This window comes from Sminthopsis crassicaudata, chromosome 6, assembly GCF_048593235.1.
Source record: "Sminthopsis crassicaudata isolate SCR6 chromosome 6, ASM4859323v1, whole genome shotgun sequence".
Lineage (NCBI taxonomy): Eukaryota > Metazoa > Chordata > Mammalia > Dasyuromorphia > Dasyuridae > Sminthopsis > Sminthopsis crassicaudata.
The window spans coordinates 74,237,842-74,264,470 of record NC_133622.1 but is presented as its reverse complement, the minus strand read 5'-3'; the positions used below and the strand labels follow the sequence as shown (position 1 = coordinate 74,264,470).

The following is a 26,629-nucleotide window of genomic DNA, read 5'->3' as shown; positions in this document are numbered from 1 at the left end:
CCAAAAACCTTCATCTATTTTCTCTCAAAGATCTTCTCACACAACTTCATTTTTCCACCAATTTCACTTTTTCTAAGAAATGGAATTTTTCTTAGGATCCTTTAACCTACATATCTAGCATCTCACCAGAATGACCCAGTTTGCCAAGAGAAATGGATGATATTCTTCCTTGGACTTGGTATAAATATCATTTATCAGATATCAGATCATCAATAAATTAATATTTAAGTCATAGCTGCAGTGTGTAGTGAATCATAGGAGTAGAAGATGGAAAAGTCCTTGTAAGTCTTCTAGACCAGCTACTTATATTTTATAATTGAGGAAACTGAGACCCAGGGTCATATAGGAAGTAGGAAAGACTGAACTTGGAACCACAGATGCCAGTCTTCCTTCCTTCCTTCCTTCCTTCCTTCCTTCCTTCCTTCCTTCCTTCCTTCCTTCCTTCCTTCCTTCCTTCCTTCCTTCCTTCCTTCCTTCTTTCTTCCTTTCCTTTTTCGTTTCCTTTTTTTTTCTTTCCTCTTTTTTCCTTATCTTTGCTTTCCTTCCTTCCTTCCTTCCTTCCTTCCTTCCTTCCTTCCTTCCTTCCTTCCTTCCTTCCTTCCTTCCTTCCTTCCTTCCTTCCTTCCTTCCTTCCTTCCTTCCTTCCTTCCTTCCTTCCTTCCTTCCTTCCTTCCTTTCATCCATTCATCCATCCATACTGCTCCCCTCCCTACCCTCCATCTCACACATACTCAAAATGGCACCAGTTTTGGAATGGTATCGAAAGGGCAATTTTTGAAAAGATGCCCTGTTTCCTTGTTCCTTTTTAATGGAAAAGTAATACATTTTGGAGTTGGTGAATGCATTGTTTAGCTAGAGCTCTAATCCTGTTATGATGTGTTTGGGGATGAGACTTTTAAGTAGTTTTTTTTTTTTTTTTTTTTTTTTAATTTAAATCACAGTTTAGCATCTCTTAGAATTTGAACTTAAATAAGATTGTGTTTGAGAGGTTATTATACTGTTTTCTTCGAGACTATCTTCTCAGGTAATTTTTTTTCTTTTTTTTTTTTTTTTAGAGAAAGTTACTTATAGATATAAAACGTTTGACCAAAAGGAAGCCTTAGGTTGGCAGAGTTACTTATGATACCATGGTGTTGCTGGGCCCCTTTAATTAAATCATCTCTTGGCAGCCTATTAGTTGCTGTGATACAGCAAATCTGATCTCAATCCTAAACAGAAGAACTAACTTGAAAATTTAAAAAGCTGCCCAAAACAAAAAAGAAATAAAACGTTGAGGTATTTCTCATGCTTTTTTCCTCTCTCTCAATGGTTTTCCTCCTTATAGAGAAATTCTTTGTGAATACCATTTCATATTTGTTTGTGTATGTGCTTGTGTATATGTACATTTGCACACAGGGTATGTGTATGTGTGGGGGGGGATGTGTAGACATGTAGCCTAACACCATATCCACCTAATGGAGACAATGATACTTAGCAGTTTAGACAAAAGAATTAGATCTTTAGGAGGATGAGAAGCAGCAGTAGGTCTCTGATAACAAGATTTCATTACATTCCTTCTTTTTATGCTGTCTTACTTTTTTTTCTCCCTCAGTCTGACTTAATTCATCTATAGATTAGGAAAGGAATCATTGGTATGCTTTCAGTCAATGAAAGGAGTAGAATAGAACTTCTTGGAAGCTCTACTTTTCTTCAAGGATGAAGTCAAGCACTATTATCTACATCAAACCTTTTTAGATTCCCCTCACCTTCTAATGTCTGATGCCTTCACATTATCTTTTATCTATTTGTTATGTGTGTGTGTTCATTTTTCATAGGCCTGTTTATGCATATGTCTCTGTCCCAGCTAGATTATAAGTTCAAGAGCAGGGACTATTTTGTTTTTGTTTTTCATTCACAGCTCCTAAACCAAGAACTAGCAGGAATTACAATTTATAATAATTTTATAGGAATTTAATGAATGTTTATACATAAGTATTGGTAAAATTTTTGAATTAGAACTAAAGGAATTGAGTTAGACTTAGAGTTCTGCCATTTGCTACTTTTGTGATTTGAAACAAGTAATTTAACTTTTTTCTGATAGTCATCTTATCTAAATTAGATTACATGAGAAAGGAAAGAAGGAAAAAATGAAGGGAGGAAGGAAAGGAAAGAGGAAGGAAGGAAGGAAGGAAAAAGAGGGAGGAAAAAAGGAAGAAAGGAAAGGAGAGAAGGAAGGAAAAAGGGAGAGAGAGAAAAAGGAAGGAAGAAATGGAAAAGAAATAGGAAAATAAGAGAGAAATAAATAGGTTGATAGAGGTAGAAATAGGTGGGCAGGTAGATGGTTAGATAAATGATCAATAAGTGTCAGAATGAGCATTTATGTAAAGTATCCTGAAAACCTTAAAGCACAGTGTAAATGCTGGTTATTATTAATTATTCTTATGTGCTTACCATATATTCTGTATTGTGAATAGAAATAAAAGCATGAAAGACACTTGCTATCTTCAAGGAGCTTACATTCTAATGGGGATAACACATCTAAGAATGCTATAAAGGGACAGGATCTCAACATAGCATGATATACAGACCAGTATGGACAAGACCAGGAAAAGTTCATTTCACAGGCAGAGTCCAAAGTTGATTTGGAGGATTGATGAGCACAGTGTAGAAAGCAAGATTTGGAAATAGTGGTGGGGCAGTAAAGTGAAGGCCTGAGATTTGAACCCAGGTCACTGAACTTTAAATCCACTTTTTTTTTTTTTTCATGAGATCAAGACTATGATTGATAAAAAATAGCTCTTATGTCACTTGTATTTAAAAAAAAAATACCTTTTAGGACTTTGTTAAAACTTTTTAATGAAAAAGACACACTTGTATGCAGTGTGAATTTATACATTTTGAACATTCCTTCTCAACATTGTATGACTTCTTTGGCCTTCCCTTACTAATGCAGCCTGGTAATGGGTATATAGTCTTAAAAGCTGTCATGGGGAAGTAGATCCAAGGCTGGACTCCCTGGCTGGAATTCTCTCCACTTCCTCTCTGTCTCCTGGATTCACTGGCCTCCTTGAAGTCCCAAAGAAATACCTACCTTCTTCAGGAATCTCCCCTCTGTTCATTATCTCCAATCTGTTCTGTTTACATCTTGTTCGTGCACAGTTGTTTTCCTTCATTTTGAATTTTTCATAGAATTTTAGAATTGGAAAAGATGCTAGCTCATCTTGACCAACTTCCCCTTTGTAGTGGGGAAAGAGAGGTCTAACATTTAGAATTGATGTTCAATGTCATTTATCCCCACTCCTTACCTTATAGCGGCGGAAGCATCACATTTTGAAACAAGTTAATATGCTGCCTACAAGGAATTAATGGCCCTGTTTCTGTTTGAGTTTGACCCGGTGATGTAGATGATTTGAACTTTAGGATGGCCTGCTGAGACATTATCTCTGTCCCTGAAAAATAATGGTAGGGAGTCACCCATCTTGAAGAGTTCAGGTTTAAGTCTTTCTTGGAGGCAGAGGGGCTGAAGTAGATGATCGCAGAGGTCCATGTAAGTGCAATGATTCTATTATAAGTTATTTCCCAGAAGATGATGGGAAAGCTATTTTTACTGTTAATGAAAAGCTGATGAGAGAGTTATTGCTAGGGGATTGATCTATTACTCTCTTAAGAAGCTCCGAGGTTTCAGACCTAATGGATAGCTAAATAGCACACAGTTAGATAGCTGCATTCTGCTAAGTTTATAAGAAGTATGGAATATTTCAGCAGAGGTGATCAGATTTGCAAATGTCTGGTTGTAAGCTGCTCCCCCTTCTACTCAATTTTTTAAAAAACATGTTTTGGGAGAGTATCCTTGAAGAAGCTCTCATTAATATGCAAGATGGATCTTGCATGTAGGTTATGTGTTGGCTTTAAATGGAACTTCAATTAAAAATTAGCAGGATGTTTAGTTTACATCATGGCTTCTGTTAAGAAATTGAGGAAGAAATGCCCTTTAAAGAATGTTCGGTAACAAATCCTGATTTGGTTCTTGTCCCCCTTTCATCCCCCCACCTTTTTTTCAGATGGGCCATGAATGGTACCATTTTAGGGAGTGACCTCAGTGTCTGAAGCCACATAGTCATGGAAGAATTCCATTTTTGTATCACAGATAATTAAAAAAACATTTTTAATACCTGGATCTATAATTTCATCAGTTTGGAGAATTCCCCATTTGTATGGAGAATGCTCTTCCAACTAGGCAGAGAAACAACTTATCTGTAACAGACAATCATAGAAAATCCCTGGAGGAACTGAAAGTTTAAATGACTTGCCAGGAAGATAGGTTAAGTGACTCCCAGGGCCACAAGTATCTGACTAAGAAGTATCTGAGACCCAGTGCTTTCTCCACTGTGCCTCCTAGATGTCTAAGGTCTGTGTGTGTGTGTGTGTGTGTGTGTGTGTGTGTGTGTATGTGTGTGTGTGTGTGTGTGTGAGAGAGAGAGAGAGAGAGAGAGAAAGAGAGAGAGATAAAGGGAAAGAGAGAGAGAGAGAGAGAGAGAGAGAGAGAGAGAGAGAGAGAGAGAGAGAGAGAGAGAGAGAGAGAGAGAGATTTCTCAAATCTTCCTGATGTGATGGCTGCTCCTTTATCCACTCATTATTAAGAATTAGACTTTATTTTATAGTGTGACATTTTAAGTCAATAGCTACAAATCGTTTAACTTGATTCTGCCTTGAGAGGTACATGTTAAATTTAATGTAAAAACAGATTTTTTTCTTGTGGATCAGATAATTCCGTTTTCCCAAACTCAGTATGGCTTCAGACGATGGGACCATGGGAGGGATACTGTGTAGAGTGACATCTTGGTCCTTCCTGTAGTCACCTCTAAAAGTATTAGGGAAGTTATACCTCCCCCCCCCTCAAAAAAAAATTGTTGTTTTTAGTGACTGATTACAGATTTAAATCTCTGCTGTTGCTGCTCCCAGTGACCTCTTGTGGCATGGAGATGGCCCCTTAATTCTCAAAGGCTGTGCCTGCAGAGCGCAGGATTTGGGGGTTGGAGTACAGGGCTGTGGTGGTGGAAGGATTGGTTTGACTGAATCCAAAGAGGCTCTTCCCCAGAGTTGGCCACAGCTAGTAAAGTCTTTGGGCCCTAGAAAATCAGATTATTTGTTAAGGTAGGGAAGGTTATGTTCTTCACTGGTAGCAAAAATCTGCCCAAGAATGAGACTATGGGCTTTTGAAGCATATATTACCCTTTTTTTGACTTTTCATTCTCTCTCTCTTTTTTTTTTTTTTAAATAATCTTAATTTATGAAATAAAACAAGAATTTCCATAGCATAATATAATAAAAAAGATGATTACAAACAAAACTGCAAATTTATTATATATAATTTGCTGTTCCTTTTGAATATCTAATAGATATCATGCAAATTTCTTTTTTTTTCCTTACCCACATCATGATGACTACTATTAGATACAAATATGTATGTCTATATGTGTGTATATATATGTATCTATAAAAACTTTTCTACATGTACTTCCATTTTTCAGTTTTTTCTCTGTATGCAGTCTTTTTTCATATCTCCTGCATAGTTCATTTGGGTATTTATAGTAATTAAAATGACTTCTTTGCTCACAGTCTTTCTTAAAACAATATTGCAATTACTGTTACAGTATCCTGCTGTTACTGCATACATCGTCCTTTTGGTTCCACTCCTTTTGCACTTTATTGTTTCATAGAAGTCTGTCTTTGTTTATCTGAGATCGCTGACCTCAACATTTATTAAAACATAGTAGTATGTATATGTATATACACAAAGATATGTGTGTATATAGATGTATGTATATATCATGTTTACTCAGTCACTAAAATTTACATGTGAAATAGTACATTGTAGAAACTGTAGGTTAATGGAGAATCAAGTAGAAGACAAGATAATGTGTGTAGTATTCCTCTAGATCAGGTCATAAAATTTTTTCTTAGAATATTGTAGAAATATTTCTGCCCATGTGGACATGTGATTTGAGCCTACTAGGTCTTTCTTGATACCCAAGTCATGTTTTTAGTTGAAAAACCTTTTGAAAACTAATATAGAACTCATGTTATTAAAAAACAATAACTACAAAGATTTAAATGGTTTTCTGAGCTTTCAAGAATCACTTGATTCAATTCAACAAACTTAAAAATGTTTTTTAAATAATAGCCTTTTATTTTCAAAATATACGCAACAATAGTTTTCAACATTTACCCTTGCAAAACTTTGTATTCCAGATTTTTTTCTCCCTCTCTTCCCCTCCAGTTTCTGCTACATGACAAATAATTTAATGTATGCTAAACATGTCCAATTCTTCTATACATATTTCCACAATTATCATATTGCACAGGAAAAATCAGATCAAAAAGGAAAAAAAAACGAGAAAGAAAACAAAAAGGAAAACTTAAATGTTTACTCTTAGGCAAGGCTTAGGAAATTTCAAATAAGGAAATAAGAATTGTTGTCAAAAATATATATAATTGAAAAGAAAGTTTGATCAGATGTATGGTGAAGGATTAAACAATGGACAACCCATGTGTTGTTCCATTGGTTTCCACATGAAATCCAAAGATATAATTTTGTATATACAAAGCACACTAATGGAGCCTCTTCCACACCCTGTGACTAATGTATGGGAAGATATAGATTGAGAGTCACACAGAAAAGGCAGATATGGATGAATTCTTATTCTTATGAATGTGATCACAGATTTGAGTTTTGAGCATGTAGGTACTGGGTATGCAATTGCAAAAGTAGAGTGGTCCCTGTCCTTAAAGAACTTACATTCTTCTGGATGGATACAATATTTACAAAGATGATTGCATATATGCTATATTTAAAGTTTATAAATGATTTCTAGTGGGAGAAGGGACTAGCAAGTAGAGTGATTAGGAACTGTTTAAAAGGAAGCTAGGGATTCTGAGAGATGGTACAGAGTGAGGGAATTCCAGGAATGGGAGCCAGCTTGCCAGAAAGGCATACATATGGAAAATGGCATGTTGTGTGAAACACATATGCGAAATTCCCTGCAGATTGGTTTGATGGGAATAGTGTATGAAAAGGGATTCTTTTGGGGGGAAATTGGACATGTAAATGGGTGCTCTGCTCTTAGTGGCTTTATATAATAGTTTTAGGAGTTCGACCTGCATTTTAGTCATATCAATTTGGCATCTCTGTGGAGGATGAGTTGTAGACAGACATTCTGGAAGCAGGAAGACCAATTATGAAATTGTTACCATTGTCTAGGTGAGAGTTGATGAAGTCTTGAACTAAGGTTGAGAATGTGTGACGGGAGAGGATGAAGTAAATTGCAATTGTTATCCTAGAGATAGACTTGGACATTTATCAAAAATATAAAAACAACTTTTATATTAGCAATGTATAAGAAAAAATATTCATAAGAGAAAATCCAAATTGCTACTACCTCTGATTCTTTTTTACATCTCAACCAAATCAATCTTTCTTTTCAGTCTGATTGTGAGAAAATACTTTTGCATACTAAAGAAGCAAAGCAGGCATTCGATTTTAAAAGGTGGTTGGAAATAGTAAAAGACATCTAGCTTGTTTTGGAAGGGCCATCTTGCACAGTAAATGATTTTGGTTGAACAGGTAAGATGTTCTTTGATGTTGAACCATTTTGTCATGTGATTTTTTTTTGATAGAGGTAGGGTGTGCATTTTAAGAGTTATTTAAGAGTCCCTGTGTGCTTAGAAAATAATCTGAATATATGTTCCTTTTTTCAACCATACCACATAGTAGGTTATTCCATCAATGCAAGAGAATGACTCGGAGCTGTAGCTAGAACAATATGTAAAAATACAGCTTGTGAAAGATTTCCTTTATTAACTGTCATCATCCACAGAATATATGTTCAAATAAACGTTGTGTAATAACTAAATTTGAGATTAATAGGCCCCTTAAGAAACAGCGAAGTCATTCAGAATAGTCAGTGAAAAATAGGCTAGGAGGTGGAAACATGCACATATTGTCCTGCTTACATGCTCTCTTTGGTGTCATTCCCATTTATCACTGTCGGCCAGCTCTGTTCTCATTAAAACACTCTTGCACAAAAGCAACTTAATTTTCTTAAGAGGAGAGGACACCTGATTCAATTTAGCACCCAGAACCAGTAACGGGAATGTATGTTTTTTCCTTTCCTGAATTGAAATGAATAGTTACAAATATTTCCCTGTCCCACTTCTTACCAGTTCACCCTAAGATGATGAAGGATATTAATACCTTTTCTTTCTCTGTTATCAGTAAGCAGACCTGGAGAAATAGGTCTGGCTCTAAAGGAAATGTAGCATATTAATGAAAAAGCAAGGATTAGATAGGAAATGAAAATGAAAATCTTGGAGAATTCCTGAAGTGTTTTTTAAGGCAGAGAAATGAAAATGGTCATTGGCCATTTATCAATCCATGCCTCCAAATTCTTCTTTCTTAAGACAATTGAAGGCCTTGGAAGAGTTCTGCAATAATCTTTTTTATTTTTATTTATTTTTTGGTGTTTAATAATGATAGTTTTTTTTAAAACCTTGTCTTTTACAGTTTTAAAGGTTCTAATCCTCTTAATAGTAGGCTAAGCAAAACAAGATCATCTTTCCCTTTAAATTCAAATATGGTATATGACCTTACTTTTGAATAGATGTCTTATATACTTAATTTTCTGTGACATGGATCAATAATAATTGAACACAATTGAACACACTGAATATTTTACTGATTTGTTTAACTCAAGCTGTAGTTATTGTGGAATCTATAAGATGATAAAAGACATCATTAAGTAGGTAAATTTTAAATGTTTTTGTAATTGAGGTATTTATTACCCAGCAATGGAATGTTCTTATGACTATATTCTGCTTTTTAAATTAAATTAGATTATTTTTAATTGGTAAGATTTTTAGGATTTGGAGCCAAAAAAAAGTCTGTAGAGGCTACTTAGTCCCACACATTCATTTTAAAGATGGGAAATTGGGACCAGAGAGATAGGAAGTGACTTGCCAGGATTCATGCTGGTTGTCATTGTCAGAAACAGAATTAGAATTCGGTTCCTCTGAATCTCAAATCCACTCCCTTTATCTCATGTTGCCGCCACTAACACTTTAATTCATTGGAATATCATTGATAGAGGAATTTTTCTTAATTATATAGTATAAGTGGCATATATTTCTCCACTTTTAGTGAATACATAAACTTTTTTTTTTTAACATTGCAAAGGACTTTGGAATGGTGAAAAAGGGAATTAACCTGTGAAGATATGATTTTTTTAAAATTAAAAATCTTGTTCATTTTTTTTTTTAATACTGTGGTTATTTCTCAGTATCCATCCCCATGCCCTTCATCACCAATTGAGCTCTTTCTTGAAGTAAAGAGTGACAGTTTAACCAACCTTCATGATATATGATGGGATGCAGCGACTCTGTTCCACAGCCCCCTGTCTCTCTGCTAAGAGAAGAAATAAGTTTAATCTTCCCCCTTCTGGAAAGCTGATGGGTACTCATAATTAATGAGAGTTCCATTGACATTGCTCTGATCCTTCCTTGTGCTCTGCAAGACTAGCAAGTCTTGCCCTTGGAAATCAAGTCTCTTATAGAAAGGAAGGAGACAAGCATTTATTAAATGCCTCCTGTGTGCCAGCCACTATGCCATACACTTTATAAATCTCATTTGATCCTTACAACAACTTTGGGATTAAGGTGCTTGCTGTGAGGATCCCCATTTCACAGGTAGAGGTTATGGAACTTGTTCAGGATCACACAGCTAGTAAGTGTCAGAGGCTGGATTTGAATCCAGATGTTCTTGGTTGTAGGCTTGATATTCTATCCAGTAGCTCATAGTTTATTAGTTATTGGTTTAGGGATTAAAGTGGAAACATTTTGAATTTTTTAGTTTGATTTCCAGCTCCTAGCATGATGCCTGGCTCTAAATAGGTGATTAATAAGTGTTTATTGTTTGACTAAGCAATCTTGTATTTGGACTGAGTATACAAAAACATGAAGCTGTCATCTGTGAGAGGCTTGGGATGGCAGAAGCTCCTGTGGGGAGTCCTTGAAGGTTCTGTCCAGGATGAGATCCTAATTTTATAATTTTTCCCCTTGCCTAGGCCTTGACTCTCCCTAAATGGCTAAAAGGATGTTTTCTCTTCTATAATTTTAGACACTGATCTAGCCAGTGTAAATAGAACATGATAAGTTCATTGACCAAAACTTATTGGTCTTGTTCAGATTAGTGGCCGTGAAGCCTTTTCTAATCTAGCCTAGTTTTCTGATTGCTCCATTCTTCTTTCTTCCATTGGCATGCAAGTGCTTGGTTTGTATGGAATCTTGCTGGTAAAAATTCATAATTCTGTGTGTGTGTGTGTGTGTGTGTGTGTGTGTGTGCGCGTGTGTGTGTTGTGTGTGTGTGCACGTGTGTTTCCTGTTTTCTCAGCACTATGAATTCTTCTGGAGCAGGACCCTGCCTTTTATTTCCTTTGTCTCCCTTCTGTGAGCAGAGTGGGCATTTAATAAATGTTGTTGGCTGACGAGTATTAACCATGGTATTTTTTGAGTTCTAAGAGTGGAAATTTCATGGGCCCATTAATGTTTTGGAAGCTTTAAATTACAGGTTATGAAATATGATATGTATGATGTCTCCTGGTGCATTCAGACAAAGAAAGATGATAAAATGTGCAGCATTTTTATTTTCTCTCCTCTGGAGGTGCTTGATCTCATTTGAACATGAAAAGGAGAGAGCTGTGATTCAGCAAGTGCCCCTTTAGAGGAGGGTGAGGGGTAGTGTGAGAAGAGAATCTGGGCTTGCCTAGAGAAGCCTTCCTCCTCCCTGCAAATTCTGACTGCTGCTTAAAAGCCCTTGGGACTGTAGCTGGTCCTAGTGCCTCTGTTCTCCTTCTTCTCCTCTGCTGAAAGTGAAAGAGTTTTCTCACCTCTCCCCTGTTTGCTTTGGCTCTCGCATTAGAAGGTAAACTCCTGGAGGGCAGGGAGCTGTTCTCTTTTGTATCTGTATCCAGTGCTTAGAGCACCACTTGACACTTGGTAAGTGCTGATGAATGGGTTTTTTTCCCTTTCATATTCTAATCTAAATCTGTAGGTTAGGATGGAGAGAACTTAAAGCTGGCACCTTTCCCTAGCTGGAGGTGCTTGCCACCATTTCCCCCTTTTCTGACCTAGGGTGGAACCAGTGTAAAGTGATGCCAGAAGCAGCAGCTGCTCTTGGAGCCTTTCCTTGGCCCTTGCCTTGGAGTCCTCAGGGGAGCAGAAGAGGGACTGCAGTGATGGTCTTGGACATTGGACAGCTCTCAGAGGCCACAGCAAACCCTTCCTTGGCAAAAAAGGAGGCACCTGACTGATTCAACATATTTACCCTGTCATTTCTGCCCATCCGGTTGTAGTGCCTAGTATAGGGGCATTGCCAAGGTGAGAGGGCATTTACAGGAGAAATGGCTGAGGCTGGTGCTCCTGAGGGAGCTATAAGGCACTTACCTCCCTGAGTCTTGGTTATTAAATTTTTTAAAATGATATTAATACTTAAACTTCCTATATCACAGGGTTGTAAGGAGGCACCTGATCTACCTTTCCCCATTTATCTCTCCATTCTCTCTAACATATGTTACTTTCTTTACACTTAGAATAATAACCTTGGTTAAGGTCTTGACCATCATGTCTCACTTAGACTAGTTTAATATGCATCAAATGGGTCTTTCCATCTCCATTCTCTCCCCTTTCCTGTTAAGCAGCTGCCAAAAGAATATTCCTGATGAGCAGGTCTGACCATGTTACTTCCCATTTCAGAATTCCTTTGGTCCTTAGATAGGGTAATCATTTTTTGAGTCTTGGACTCTTTTGGTGGTCTGATGAAGCCTTGATAGGACCCCTTCTTGGAACAATGTTTTTAAATGTATGAAATAAAATACACAGTTTCAGTTAATAAATACATAAATAAAATACATGATTTCATTTAATAAAATAATAATTTTATTAAAAATACAGATGAAAACTATTATATTGAAATAGTCATTAAAAAAAGTCCTTAGGTCTCTCATTAAGAACCTTGCTTTAGGATCAAATTCAGACTTCCCTGCTTTCCTACAACTGCTGTTGTAGGATATGTCCCACAATTTGGATATGACCTCCCGTACAGGCTCATTTCATAACACTTCCTTTATGAGTCAATTCCAGGCAAACATGGCTATTGACTTTCTTCCTTGGTCCTGCCTATATTGAAATGTGCTACTTTTATCATGGGATATTTTCTGTTTGCCTAATTCAAGGTGATTTTTCCTCCTTAATTTTGTTATAGCGCTTTGTATATTTTCTTTGTATTTATCATATTTGCCATGTTTGCTCCATTTTTGTGTGAGGGCGTTTATGCAGACCTACCATAATCTGGCACACAGTTGGTCTGTGGTCCTTGTTCTTTGAATTGCACTGAATGGGATCTTCCACTGCCTCTCTGTCTGAACCCTGAGCTTCAGCTAAGCCGGTCTTCACCCCATTCTTTGGACAGGCCGTACCTTCCTCTCAGCCTCCTGTCTTGGCTTATGCCTCCCTTCTTGGCTCTGACTATGAAAATCCTCCCAAACATCATTTCTCCTTGAGGCTCTCCTGCTGCCATGGAGTTTTTTCACCTTTGCTTTCCCAGAATATTTCAGTGTATTTCAACAAGCATTTATTAAGCATATTGAGAATGCAGGGACAAAAATGAGTGAGGAAAGCAATTGTCCTCAAGGAGCTTTTATATTCTCCTTGGGCATGCAACCCCTATACAGTTGAGTCAAGTTAAATATACACAAAGTGATACTGAACTATTCTTTGTTAGGAAGGAGTTAAGAATTCCTTAAGGCAGCAAGGAAAGAGAGGGCTTTGGAGACCATTTTTATAAAAGCATGGAAGGAGCAGCTAGAGATAGGTTGACTAGAATTAGGAGGGCATGAAGGGGAGTAATCTGGGAATAAGACTGGAGCTGAGTGGTGGAGAAAGGTCGCTAGGGGCGCCACAGTGCATAGAGCTCTGGGCCTGTGGCCAGGAAGACATCCTCCTGAGTTTAAATATGGCCCTAGACACTTACTAGCCCTGTGATCCTGGGCACGTCACTTTGTGTTGTTTGTCATCCTAAGAACCAGGTGGAAGATTTTATATTTGATCCAGAGGCTATGGAAAATGCTTTGAGCAGAGGAGTGACAGGGTTAGATTTGTGTGTTAGTAATGGACCTTCTTTTGTACTGTGGTTATTTGTGTATCTTATTCCTTCTAATGGAGTGTATGTGCTTGGAGGGCAGGAAATGGGATGCATTTCCCCTTTCAGCCCTTACCTTGTCATGCCCATTTTGGAAAGATTTGTTGAATAAATAAGAAGAATGATAATTGAAATTAAATGGTGATTTTTTAAAAAAATTTAAACATTTCAAATGAATTTTTATGTGCCTTATGATCATCATTTCCCAAAGCATTTATTCAGTACTGATTGCTGTCTTAGACTAATAGCTCACTAGTTTTCTCCATATTGTAATAAAGCTTTTCCAGTCTACTAAAAACCAACGGATAGCCATGAAGTTTCAAGTTTTAAAGGGAAAGAGACAATTTAGTGAGACAGAAAGGGCATTTTAGGAATAGGATGGAAGAGTTGAAGATGAAAATGGAATGACTGGACAAAATGAGAGAGGACTGATATGGAAGTGGAAGTTCAGGGAACTTTCTCAAGGACTTTGAAACAGAGGGAAGGCAGGCCTTCCTTTCCTGAGCTGAAGCTCCTTTTTCTGATAGGCTTTAGATGGGGAGGGAGGTTGTTTCATATGTAAAATAAAGGTGTGGAATTAATATGATAAAGCAAAAGTTAATGATAGTATGGGTTGATCATAAAATTTTTAGACTTGCTAGATTCTTATTAGCCATCTGTCCTGTTCAAATAGTCCATGATATCATTGAGTTGGCGGTTGCTTCTAAACATGGAGAAGTCACTTATCTGTGCTTGTTTAGCCTATGTAACTCTTGTACCAGTTCTCTTATAAGTTTGGCCTTGAAGGTCCAACTAACATAGAGGACATCTGTCTTAGCTTCTCTTAGCTCTCTAATAGTCTACTTGTCATTTTTTATTCTTGCCATATGATCAAATCATGTTCTCTTTCTCTTCCTTCAAGATATCTTTTATTCCTGTTCAGAGTTCCTCATTAGTTTTGTTGTAGCCTGTTTATACCAACATGAGCCTCCAGCTATTATATGGCTTAAATCCTTCTTTCTTGTCCTATTTGTCCTATAACCTTCTCTTACAGAAGTCATAATCTGGATCCAGAAAATGTTAGTGAACTTCTCCTCAATTTCTACCAAATTTTTCTTTCCTATATTCAATCTCTGCTCTTTTTTTTTTTTACTAGCCCAGAACTAAGTCATGTGCACAATTTACTGATTCAGCTCTCATGATTTTTCTCTTCTATTTTTCCTCACAATCCAGTCTCTCAGAACTCAAAAAAGTACATTTAGCTATTAAGCTTTCATTGTTTTGACTCTCCATTATTGAAATCTTTTCTTATTTAGTGTTATATAGGTACATGGCTCACAACCCCAAATAGATTGTATGGTCTTTTGAAGGCATGTCTGCATATTCCTCACAGCACCTACCACAATGCTTTGCATATAGTAGGTGACCAGTATATGTTGAATAATTGCTTTCTGCAAGGTCCTCACAGCTGCCTCTGTTGTCTGTCTACCTCATCCTACTTTATATACCAAAACCTATTTCAGTCATATCACTCCCTTAATCATAATCTTACTATATTTTCATGCTGCTTGTGACATTAAGTCTACCCAGTATTCATCTTCTTTAACATCATCTATCCTTATTTCCTTTTATAACTCCTCTGCTCCATCTAGGCTATTCTTCAGCCAGATTTTGGCAATTGTTTCTGTTCTTGCCAGAAACTCAAGGGTCTTCCATTCTCAGACAGATTGTTTTGTGAAGGCGAATTATGCCATCTTTTTTTTCTTATTTAGTCTTAAATCTTAAATCTTAAATCTTAAATCATTGAATGGATATTGCCTCAGACCAAAAGGCCAAGGTCTCCCACTGCATCCAGGGCCATCACCAGTCAGCTTGACCTATGTTTGCCACTGTACCCTGATGATTCTGGGGAAGCTGGGGACTGATGATTTTGTATAGCTCTGCCTTACTTAAATTCAATTTACTTGCAAGTCAAGACAGGAAGGACCCTCCTGATGTCCTCTCTGATAACAAAGGATTGCTGTTGGAGAACAATAATCTGTGGCTTTTGATTCATTGTTTGGCATGAAGGTCAGAGAACTATGAATTTTGATCCCAAAATTTCTAGTTTGCCAGAATCCATTACTGCCTTAGGCAGGGGTGGGACTGAAATAAAGATGACTGAATACTGAGTAAGACCGAGCTACCGAGAGAAAGAAGGGAGGGGTGTGTGTGTGTGTGTGTGTGTGTGTGTGTGTGTGTGTGTGTACTTTCATATCTATATGTACAGGGTATCACAAAAGTCTCAGTGTATAAAAGCACTGAGACTTTGGGTATTCCCAGCATGTTTGTATTTCTGTATGATTCAGAGAGGGAACTTTCATCCTAAAGTTCCCATTTGTGCTTGTTTTTTAAAGTCAGGGCCAGGAAAAGGCAGGAAAAAAACAAGCAGTAGGGTTCCTTGTAGGTGAGGTGTATCACTGATCAGTTCTGTTTACAGAGCTTAATATAACTTAATAATAATCTCTTGATGTGACTTGATGGGGTTTTCATTGTTGTACCCATCAGTCAGACTCAGTTCTAACTGTCTCTAAAGTTTGTTTCAAGGGTACAGAACTGGTTCAGAAATACAGTCAAGAGAGAATATTTCATTTTCACCTAAAAGTAAATCCACTAAATTGTAGCAAGAGTTAAGTGTGAAAGTTTGATAATAGTAGAGACAATTAAACCGTGCAGACCACCAAGGGAACCTCCATATTTTGAAAATTTCCATAGATTGTTAAAGATCAAAATTCTCCTGATATAGTGCCTGAAACACAGCATCTCTTTGTCCCACTGTACTATGCTTGGAGTGCCAGAGGGCAAAACTTGGAGCAGTGAGTGTAAATTAGAAGGAGAGGCAGGTCTTGGCTCAGTATAAGAAAGAGCTTTCTAAAAATAAGAGCTATCCAGTGACAAAATGAGATACTTCGTGTTATAGTGAGTTCTCCATCATGGGATTTGGGCAAAGGCTGGCTGAACATCTATTGGGGATGTTGTTGAAAGGATTTCAGCAGTGTGTGGGAAGTGGGACCTTGCACGCAACCATGGATCTGCTTGGCAGCAACGGTCTGATCCACTTTGACCTCTTGAGAGTCTGGTGAGGCTAAAACTTGGTTCTCTTGGTTCTATATTCATTGGTAAGAAATTTATGCACAAAATGAGACTTTTGGTAGCCTTAGATACTCTGCCCAATATCAAACAGTTGTGCTCTATTAGGTAAATAATTATTTGTTCTATGTGAATTAAATATTGGTCGTTGCTAGTTAGTGCTCCCCCCAAAAAAACCCAAACTCACCTGCATTTATAAGCATAAACAAAGCAAATGCTTAGTTCTTTGTTAGTGTTTGGTTCTAATGGTCATGTCAAGGATCCAGTTCTGCTTAAGATCGTGGCTATAACTACATTTGACCCATTTCACAAAAGTCTGCTCATGAAGAGGATTAGGTATCTGAATGAGTTCAAAATCATCGCCACAAATTCAGTGGTATGTATGTAGACCTTGGGAAATTCATTATTGTTATGTTATCTTAGTACATAATAGTAATACATCTGTAGAAGAGATTTTTCAGCTAGAAGAATTCTATTCAGCTAGCATAAGAAGCTAAGGGGAATGGGTAGATAATGACAAGGTTAGTGTTTGTTTCCATTTACTTTGACTCTTCTGTACTTTGAGTGCTTCCCTATTTCTTTGAATACTAGGGAAAGACTCATCCATTTGATACAACAAACCCATAATATATATATATATATATACACACACACACACATATATATATATACATATACACACATATATATATATATACATATACATACACACAAATACAATACAATACACTGCAATAATACACTTCTAATCAAATATACAGCCTGCAGGAATCTTTCTTTCCAGATTCCTGGCCTGGATTTCTATGAATTGAACACCACTGCCTCAGGCATTTCTCTAAGACTAGAATGGCCATCTGCTTGGGTGGAGACAGTGCAGAACTAGAGCTGAATACACTGATGAAATCACAGATCTGGACCTACAACTACTTGCTTAGCCACTAGGGCTGCAAAAACTGTACATTCAGCCTGCACAGTATAAGAAAGGGGTGGGATATACTGTGAGTTCATTGGTATTGGGAACTCTGAGGCTGGTGTCTGCTCTCGAGAGCCCTGAGGAGTTAAGTGATTTTTCCCACAGAGCCAGAGATACAACTGAATTCTGATCTTCCTGGCTCTAAGATTAAGCCATATCTATCATCTGACATTTCCCTCAAAAACAAAGTATATACAAATAAATGCCAAGTAACTTCAAGAGAGTGAGGGCACTGAGAAATAGGGGTGGAATGATCAGGAAAGGTTTTAAATAGAGCTGCGTTTTGAAGGAAGTTTTGGGTTCTGAGAGGCAGAAGAGAAAAATAAATGCATTCTGGACATGAGAGAATAGCCTGTGAGTGCAGAAACTATGTTGGTGGAGGATATGGCTGGAGGACTCCTTTGCCTGGAACATAAAGTGTATGAAGGAGAGTAAAGTAAAAGAAATCTGGAGCCAGATTTTCCTGGGCCTCAAATGAAAAATAGTGTGTTTGTCCTAGAGGTAGTAGGAGGTTTGCACGATAAGACCTGTAATCAAAAAGGAAATAGATATTTGACAACTATGTGCAGGGTGGAAAGGTTCTGGAAAGAATGGGGACGGAGTTCAAAGGTGGAAAATTATTTGTTGTGAATGTAAGATAGATGTGTTATAAACCTAAAGTTTAGACAGTCAGAATTAGAAAATCATGGAGCTTTTACCCTCCCAGCTCCTCTCTGATTTTTACTCCTACCGCAAAGCTTTCTCTCTTTTAATCCTCAGCAAAGGAATCCAATAAGTAAGAGGTGTTAAAATATGTTGCTGTAGTTTACAACTGTCATCTGTAATGTTTTATTTAGCTGTATCTTTTTCCATTGCTCCCTCAGCAACATGGAGCACCATATGCCATTGTCCCTGTCAGGAAGCAAAGGTTCCCTGGTCTGTGCCTTTGCCTGTGTTTATGCCACAGAGGAACTGCAGTCCAGTGCCATCTTTTATTGATAGGGCCAGCAAAGGAGGAATCTAATGAAATTATCAAAGCTTTGAATTAATTATGAACTTGAATAGGAGAGCTAAGCTCTCTGGAGCCAGGGATCTCATTACCCATTCACTCTCATTGCATCCTCTTATGGAGCAGAAGGCTGGTTCAGATACAGCTCTTAGCTTGGCTTTGGACTTTATTCAAACTTGCTAAATTGACATCCTTTTCTTATTGCAGTGTAGCTGAAAATGTCTATGATGATTAATTTAATTCTGCTCGGGAGCTCCAGGACATGTTAATAGAAGGTTTTCTCCCTTCACTCCTATCTTTTCTTTCTTTCTTTGTTTTTTTTCCCTTTCCTATGAGCTTCTTGTTTGTTTGTTTTACCTCTTTTCTATCATCAAATTGGATGCTACACAAGTTTCTATCCATTTGGGAACTGGGAGAAGCATTCAAGATTCAGGTGTAGCTTCATGGAACATAGTGATTGATTTAAAGTTAAGAGCTCTCTTCCATCTACCTTGTGTTCCCTGGATACTTAGGTAAGCCTGCTGGCTTCTAAAGCCATTGCCAATTGTTTCCTGTCCGAATTACAAAGACTCTTTGGACTGACCTCTTGCATGGGTGTTTCTACTTGAGAATGGTGGGTGTTGCTGCTGAATGACTTGTTAACTGGTTGGGCTTTAGCAGCCTTCCCTGATTCATGGAGTATGGGGTTAATGGCAGCCTGAGAGCTCCCCTTGTAGCCGATGGCTTCAGTTACTCGTGTGCACTGAGCAAGGGGGCTAGGAACTTGCTGAGGTGACCCTGCCGTCGTGGGTATTTCAGTCAGAAATCTAAATTGCTGCTTTCTTGGATGAATAAATCAGCCTCTTGATTGCTTTGTGTCCAGTAGGCAGAATCAATAACAACGAGGTTTCTGCTCACATATTGGGGATGATTCTTTTGTTACCTGTCATAAGTTTATAACAATGAGTAGCAAGCCTTTTCGGCTTGCCATTGAGACCCATTATTTATGAGTTCCTAAGCTGCAGCTCATCTGTCTTTGTAAACTACAGGCCACTGGCAATTTTTGTTAGCAATGGCGAACTTTGCCTAATAGTATATGGGGTTCTGGGGCTGGGAACTGGAGTGTTGGGAGGGAAGGAGGGAGGGAGAATGGCATTCTTTGCTTGCACTGTGACTGTTGACTTTTAGTTTACTTTTCCTTTTTCCTCTTTGTAGGCAGCAGCTATATTTAACTCAGCCTTTGGAAGTTTTTTGGTGAGTAATGCAATGTTTAAATCTTTCTCTGAAATGACTTTTTGGGGGTTGGTGGAGGTCAGTTATTTGGAAGACTTTGGTGAAAGCTGAAAACATTTTTCAATTCTGTTAAATGTTGCTGTACCTTTCTATTCATCATGGCCTGAATAAAATTACTTACTAAATAAAGGCAATTGATCTTTTGCAGTGTACTCTATATACTTGAGTTTAATATGCCATTGAATGGGTTAAAGGGAATCAATTATAACACAACGTTTCTCTTTATAGAGGTGCTGTCAATATATTGATTGTTTAATAAGGTCTATTAGATTACTATTATTTTCTATCAAGGGGCCAAGGATTTTGAAGAGGAAACATGACCCAGCTGGTCAGAAAGGAGATGCTAATTTACCTGGTGACATGTCATTTATTTTGCATGTTTCATTGTCATTGAAGCCACCATCCTGGGCACTTTTGAGAAATCTAAAGGAAAGACCAGAAGGCAACTTAAAGGTCAATAATTTGCAAAGATCAGAGAAATCCTTTTTTTTTTTCTTTTTCTTTTAGGCATCAGTCCCTCAAGAGAGAGAGAGAGAGAGAGAGAGAGAGAGAGACAGAGAGAGAGAGAGAGAGAGAGAGAGAGAGAAGAGTGGGGAGGGGGAGAAAGTCTTGACTTCTATACAATAATTAAAATTTTTTATAAAGAATAGAGAATTATAGTCTGTTTCCTTATAGTGGTCCTTTTAAAACTGGAAGATTTGGCAAGGGTTTGAGTTTTTAAAAAATTTCAAAAGCTGCTTGAGTTTTGGAGGGTTGTGAATAGAATGTTTTGATTAGGTGAAATACATGAAAATAAAATACTTTTCAGGGAGTATATTTCTCATTTAAGCAGTTATATTATGCTGATTTATACATAAACAGAAACAAAATCAATGGTACATAAATAAGCTTGAGAATACATAGGATTATCCTAAATTCAAATTCATTTCATATCACCACCCATTGTATATCCAGCCTCTTCACCAATATATTTGCTGTTATTAAATTAGACTCAGACTGTTGATGAAGTAGTTTAAAATTAAGAATAATATAATAGTTAAGAATTGTGCTAAGAATGTGTCGAGATATGTACTTTTACAAATATATTTATATGATATATATTTAGAGCCTTTTAAAGTTAGGATATTTTGTTGTACTGAATTGTACAGTTTTTTGAATTATGAATACTGTACCATTTTTGTCAGATTTTAAAGATTCATTAGTAGGTTATTTAATTGGTCTTAATTATTTTTAGCTTCTGTAATTGCTTTATTGAGGTAATTGCTTTTTACTTGTTTACATTTCTGCAGAGTGATTTTTAAAATGTTGTTTCTTGACCTGCTACATTATGATATTTCTCCAAGACTATAAATTACATTTGAATCTTTGATCTCCATTGGTGGAAAGAGTTTTCATAGTTATCAAGTACAGCTAAATAGTCCCCGGTCCTCTAGCTTTACTCCTTACGCTCAGAATCACAAAATTGCCGATCTGTGCTCAAGGAAGAAAAACAAAAGAAAAAGAAAAGGTTAGCAAAAAGATAATTCTTGTATATCTTGTATATTATCAGTCTGGGAGAGAAAAATGGTTTTGGATTGTGACCGTGCCTCTGCCACTTGCTAGTCATGTGATCTTATGACCTTGGTCAAAGTAGTTTATCATGATCAACTTAAGTTTCTGAGGATCGTAATACCTGCAGCACCTAAATAATCTTAGAACGTTACATAAATATCAGTTATTCATACTTATAATGACGACAGGGTTTGATCTAATTGGAAGTCAGTTTGTCATAAATTAGGAGGTCATTGTACATTTGTTGATCAAAATCTGATTCCCTCAGCTCTGTATTACTCTAAAAATTTGAAAAATTTTTAGGCTTCATTGTGACTATGGGATGGAGACAATTGCTTATCGATGCCAAAATTTCCTAAACTGTGGGTCACAACCATAAAACTATAATTTATTATCATTAAACATTTGATTTCTATGTCTATTTTTTATACTTATATACTCAGAGTCATGAAATGTTTCCCTGGTGAAAAGGGGTCACGAGTAGAAAAAGTTTAAGAAGCCCTGACCTGTGCGATTAAGACCTTCCTCCCTTCTGTACATAGTGGGTGCTCAGTCAGAATTGTGTGAAGATGCCTTTACCTTCATTCTGTGTGAAGCCCCAGGATTTGAAGGGTGGGAAGAAGAGGGCCTGGAGCTGGCTCCTGACGGATAGGTGACGTTGAGATTGGGAGAAATCCGAAGGAGATGCTGGAAGTGAGGAGAAGGCGGTGACTAAGCAGAACAGCTCTTACTTGCTTGCCACCTTCCGCCCCTTTCCGAAACATGAATTACCAAAGGTGGGTAGGAGTTTTTGGTAGGATGGGGCTAAGAAGAGGGAGCAGAGTCAAAGCTGAAGGGGGCAGCTTCTTTCCCTCTGTACGCCTCTACCTCCCCTCACCATCCCATGCTCTGAACAGGCTTGAGGTTCCTCTTCTCTGCCAGGCCCAAATTATAGTCGAGAATGGAAGCTTTAATAGATTCTAACTCTAATTATCAAATGAGAGGCATTTCTTCACGGACTTTGAAGGTTTGTTTTATAGATAGAAAACACCCAGATGTACTTAAGATCTCCTGGTTGTTTTTGTTCAGTCATTTAGTCACGTCCAGCTCTGTATAACCCTAGTTTAGATTTCTGGGCAAAGATAGTGGTTTGCCGATTCCTCCTCCAATGTGTCCCCATATTACAGATGAGGAGATGAAGCAAATAGGCGTTACTTGTCCAGCATCACATAGCTTATAAGTATCTGAGGCAGGATCGGAACTCCTATTCCCTGCATCCAAGGCAGCTGCTCGATCCGCTGCAGTGTATTCCACTGCAGAACAGGCTGGCCTCAGAATCAGGAAGCCCTGGGTTCCAAGGCTGCCTCAGACAATTTACTGAAGTCATTTAAATGTCTCATTGTTCCCAGTCAGCTTTCTGAGACATTCTAGATTAGTATGAGTTACCAGTCTCTGTCAGTGGAGAGCGTTCCCCACGCGAATAAAATTGTCTTAAGTGAAGATTCAGATGACTTGAGCTAGTGGGGAATAGGGGAAAGAGACCTGAACCAGAGGCAGGAGACCTCAGTTCTTGTGGCTTTCTGTGAGATCTTGGGCAAATCACTGAACAGTTCAATTCAACAAATGTTTACTAAGTACCCCCTTGTGTTCCTGGCACTGAGAGTACCAAGATAAAAAGGAAAGTCTGCCTTTATGGAGCTTACATTTTACCAAGGATGGAGTGGGTGTGGACAGGAATACAACACAGATAAAATAAATAATGGGATGTCATTTTTAGAGGAAGAGCCTTAATTGTCTTATTTGTAAAATGAAGGGATTGAACTAGATGTTCTCTGAGGTTCCTCCTAATTTGAAAATGCATTCCATGTTCTAATAGTCTGCATTCAAATATTTGTTAGGTCAATATTTCATATCCTAACGTGTACTGTATTCAAATAAAGTACAGTTCATTATTCCATGTTCTTATTTGAAATACCTTTGCTATTCTGTAGTCTAAGATTCCTTCTTGCTCTAAAATTCCATAATTTGAGACTTTTATTGTTAGGAGTAAACATTTTTCAGGTATTCACATAGGGGCATCTAAAAGAAATTTAGAATTCCTCATTGCATTTTAAATTTTGAATGAAAATGTATTAATAAGATGAATTTTTTTAAAAGGGAAAAACAATCTCCAAAAATTCTTTCTGGTTTTCAGGTAGTTGGGGGCACTAGATAAAACATTGTCCATATTTATAGCGAGCTTCATAACATCCCAGGTCTAATTAAAACACAGTGTTTTAAAGAATTAATTGTTACAGAAAACTGTTTTTATGTAGCTGGGTTGGTAATAACTAATGATAGATGAATTCAATTTACATAAATTTCAGACCAAGAGAATATTTTAGAATCATGCCATGGAGGATTGCTTTAAGTTAAGAAGTTAATGTCATTATCTCCTCCTCATTTAAAGAGTTCGCTTTACAATAATTGTAGAGCATAATAAGCGATTTGAGATTTCCCACTTGATGGGGTTTTAATAAAATCTGATAGCATTTTAGTAATTCTGGGTGGTTGTTGAGCAGGGTTTTTGCTATTATGAAATATCCTAATGAGCGAAGGGCTGCGCATAAGGCCAAGTTCAGCTTACTTGCATGCTTTTTTGGACACATATGAAGCAAGGAGCATTTCTCAAACACAGGGAATGGTGATTCTCTGGGGAATTGGATCAGGGATTTCAGATGTCTTTGTTTAATTTCAAAAGGTTGTGCTATGTTTGAGAAGTATTAGTAATTTACCAAAGTTACATTTTAATTGTGTGATTTGGTCACATTCTAGCTTTAGGTCTTGGAGGAGAAATTTTTCTGCCCAACCTCTCACCCCCACCTCCCCCCAAAAATTAGTCTAAAGGGTAAGAAAAGAAACGGCTCCATTGGGCATGTTAATTTGGTATGAGTCTTGTATTCTAATTAAGTTCCCCAATATTCTAGCAATTGCTTGTGAGCCATCCATCGCCAAGCATTTCCAGCCAAGTGAGCTATGAACCATGTTTGCTTCTGGACATTATCTTTCATAAATTGATCTTTGAAGATTATTATATTTGTTTGCAGTGAGAGAGCTGGCCCCAAATCCTTGAAAGCCTGGGTCCAAGATCCGGTTCAGAACCTCTCTGTTTTCAAGGCAGCTTCTCGGGACTGGTGCAGAGAAGGTTTCCAGCCTACACTGACTACAAGGGGGAGAGTTGGCTCACCTGGGAGTTCCCTATACCCCCCAAATTACAGGTGCAGTCCACTAGGCGGTATCGTGCATAGAGTGCTGGGCTTAGAATCAGGAAGGCCTCAGACACTGTGTGTGACCCCACCTAAGTCACTTACCTGCTCTTGACTTGTGAAATGGAAATAATAGCAGTGTCTACCTCTCCGGATTGTGAGGATCAAATGAGATCATATTTGTAAAAAGTGCTTAGTTCAGTGCTTAGCACATTTCCCTTATCTTCTTCTCCCCTTCCCAGTTTGTGTTTCTAGATATTTTATATTTATTTTGAGAAAAGGCTTTGGGGGAGGAGGGGAATTACATTTTTTACAAGATACCTTTCATTATCACATTCTCCTCCTTTGATATAGTGGTTGTTGCTACTTCCAGAAGATCATCTAAGAAGAATACATCAGGAAAGAGGAAAAAATTAAATTTAAAAATCTACTATCCATCTCTCACTCTAGTAACCCAGTTTAAGTACCTTAGTTGTCCTCTGGCCTTAGCTCTAGTTCTCACCAGTTTCAATTTTTAAATCTAAACAGAACAATTATTATATTGCTTGCCTTCTCTTTGGGTGAGGGAGGGGCTGAAGGGACAGAGAAAATTTGGAGTTCAATTAAAAAAAATCATTAAAAATAAATAGTAGTTATTAAAAAGAAAACAAGCAACAAAAGAATCCATAATTTTTATATAGCTATCACTTCCCTACATTTACTCCCCTCTACTCTAAATCATACCCCTTCCTCTTTCTTTGGAACAAAGGAATGCAGTGTAGAAAACAAACAGCCACATTGTTTGACAGTATGCCTCTGCACTTAAATTCTACCCTTCTCTGCCAAGAGGATTCATTGTCCCTCTTTTCACTTCTATCCAACATTGGTGGGGGTTGTATGGGCTATTAACTTCCCAACCCTTTGCTCAAAAATCTACAAGATTAACGAATGTTGCAAAGGGAGGTTGTAGACTAGGGCCTGGATCCTTGAATACTTTTTCATTTCTTTAGAAGTGATTATATTTGATTTGTGTTTATTCAGTATTCCCTTTTCATTCACTACATAAGATTATTCTAATAGTTTTTACTCTACTGCTAACTTGCCCAAATAATCTACTTTGTGTCCTAAAGTCTTTCAAATGTTTAGGACTTGTCTTGCATCTTATCTACAAATAGAGAATGCTTTCAGGTCAGTTGTCTTCATTTAAAAAGAAGTTTGATCCTCATTTAAAAAGTCATAGTCATTTCTGGAAATATTTTCCTCACCTTCATTCCTCAATCTCTCTCAGTAAATGAACCCTTTTCCTATAACATTCAGTACAACATACAGTATTTTTCCTTCTTATCTGGAATTGGTGGGAGGGGAGTAAATTTCCTTATCTGTTACCTGAGACCATTTGTATTTCAGTTAGTTCTTTTAATTTTAATTGTGTGTTAATTCTGTAAGTCTTTTATCATAAGAATAATTAATTCTTACAAGTTGCTCTGAATTTTTCTCTTAGTCTTTTATTACTGTACAAAACTATTGTATTTCTATACTACAGATTTTTTTTTAAAGCCATTTTTCAATCAGTGAGTACTCACGTTGTTTCCTTTTTTTTTTTTTTTTTTTTTTTTTTTTGGCTATCACAAATGATGTTGTTATGGATATTTTGGATATTATGGATATTATTGGACCTTTATTCCTGTTCTTGGCCTTCCTGAGTTATATTTCCAACTTGGTTGAAAGCTATAAACAGTTCAGCCCCTTTTCCTTCATGATTTTACATTGATTTCCCTGCCATTTGTCAAGAAAATGGAATTAATTAGCAGCAGTCATTGTTGGAGAGATTGTGGGAAGAGAGGCATATTCATTCAGTGTTGGGAGAACTCTGAATATGTCCATCTTTCCAGGATGTCATTATGTAATTATTAAAGGAAAGTGACTAAACTCTTTTAAATCGTGAGAAGTGTGAAAAAGAATAACTAAATTCAAGGAATAAGAAGTGTAAGAGTTCAGTGAGCCACTGTGGCTCAGTGTGAAAGGACCAGTTTTAAAATAACCATTAAGAAATTGACTTTAAGTGAAGGGAAAAGGATGCTGGATGAAGAGAGAGGAAACTTAGATGGAAATCCCAGCTCATTCTCTTTCCAACTGTGTGACCTTTGGAGAAATCACTTTGGCCCTCTGAACTTCAATTTGATCACAGTAACATGTTTCCTACCTCACAGAATTTTTTGTGACTTAAAGCAGTTTGCCCATCTTTAAAATACTAGAGAATTTAGGTAAACTTAAGAGGTCTAACAGGATAGCTTTGTACAGTGTAT

The 26,629-nt window shown here is 37.3% G+C and overlaps 1 protein-coding gene across 1 annotated transcript in view; it reads left to right on the top strand.

The window, feature by feature from the left end:
- SLC10A7 (solute carrier family 10 member 7) overlaps window positions 1-26,629 on the top strand; it is a 252,938-nt gene that overhangs the window by 65,012 nt on the left and 161,297 nt on the right. The window contains exon 5 of the mRNA XM_074276184.1: window positions 19,492-19,530. Coding sequence (XP_074132285.1) covers window positions 19,492-19,530 — 39 coding nt within the window. The remainder of the gene's footprint in view (window positions 1-19,491; window positions 19,531-26,629) is intronic.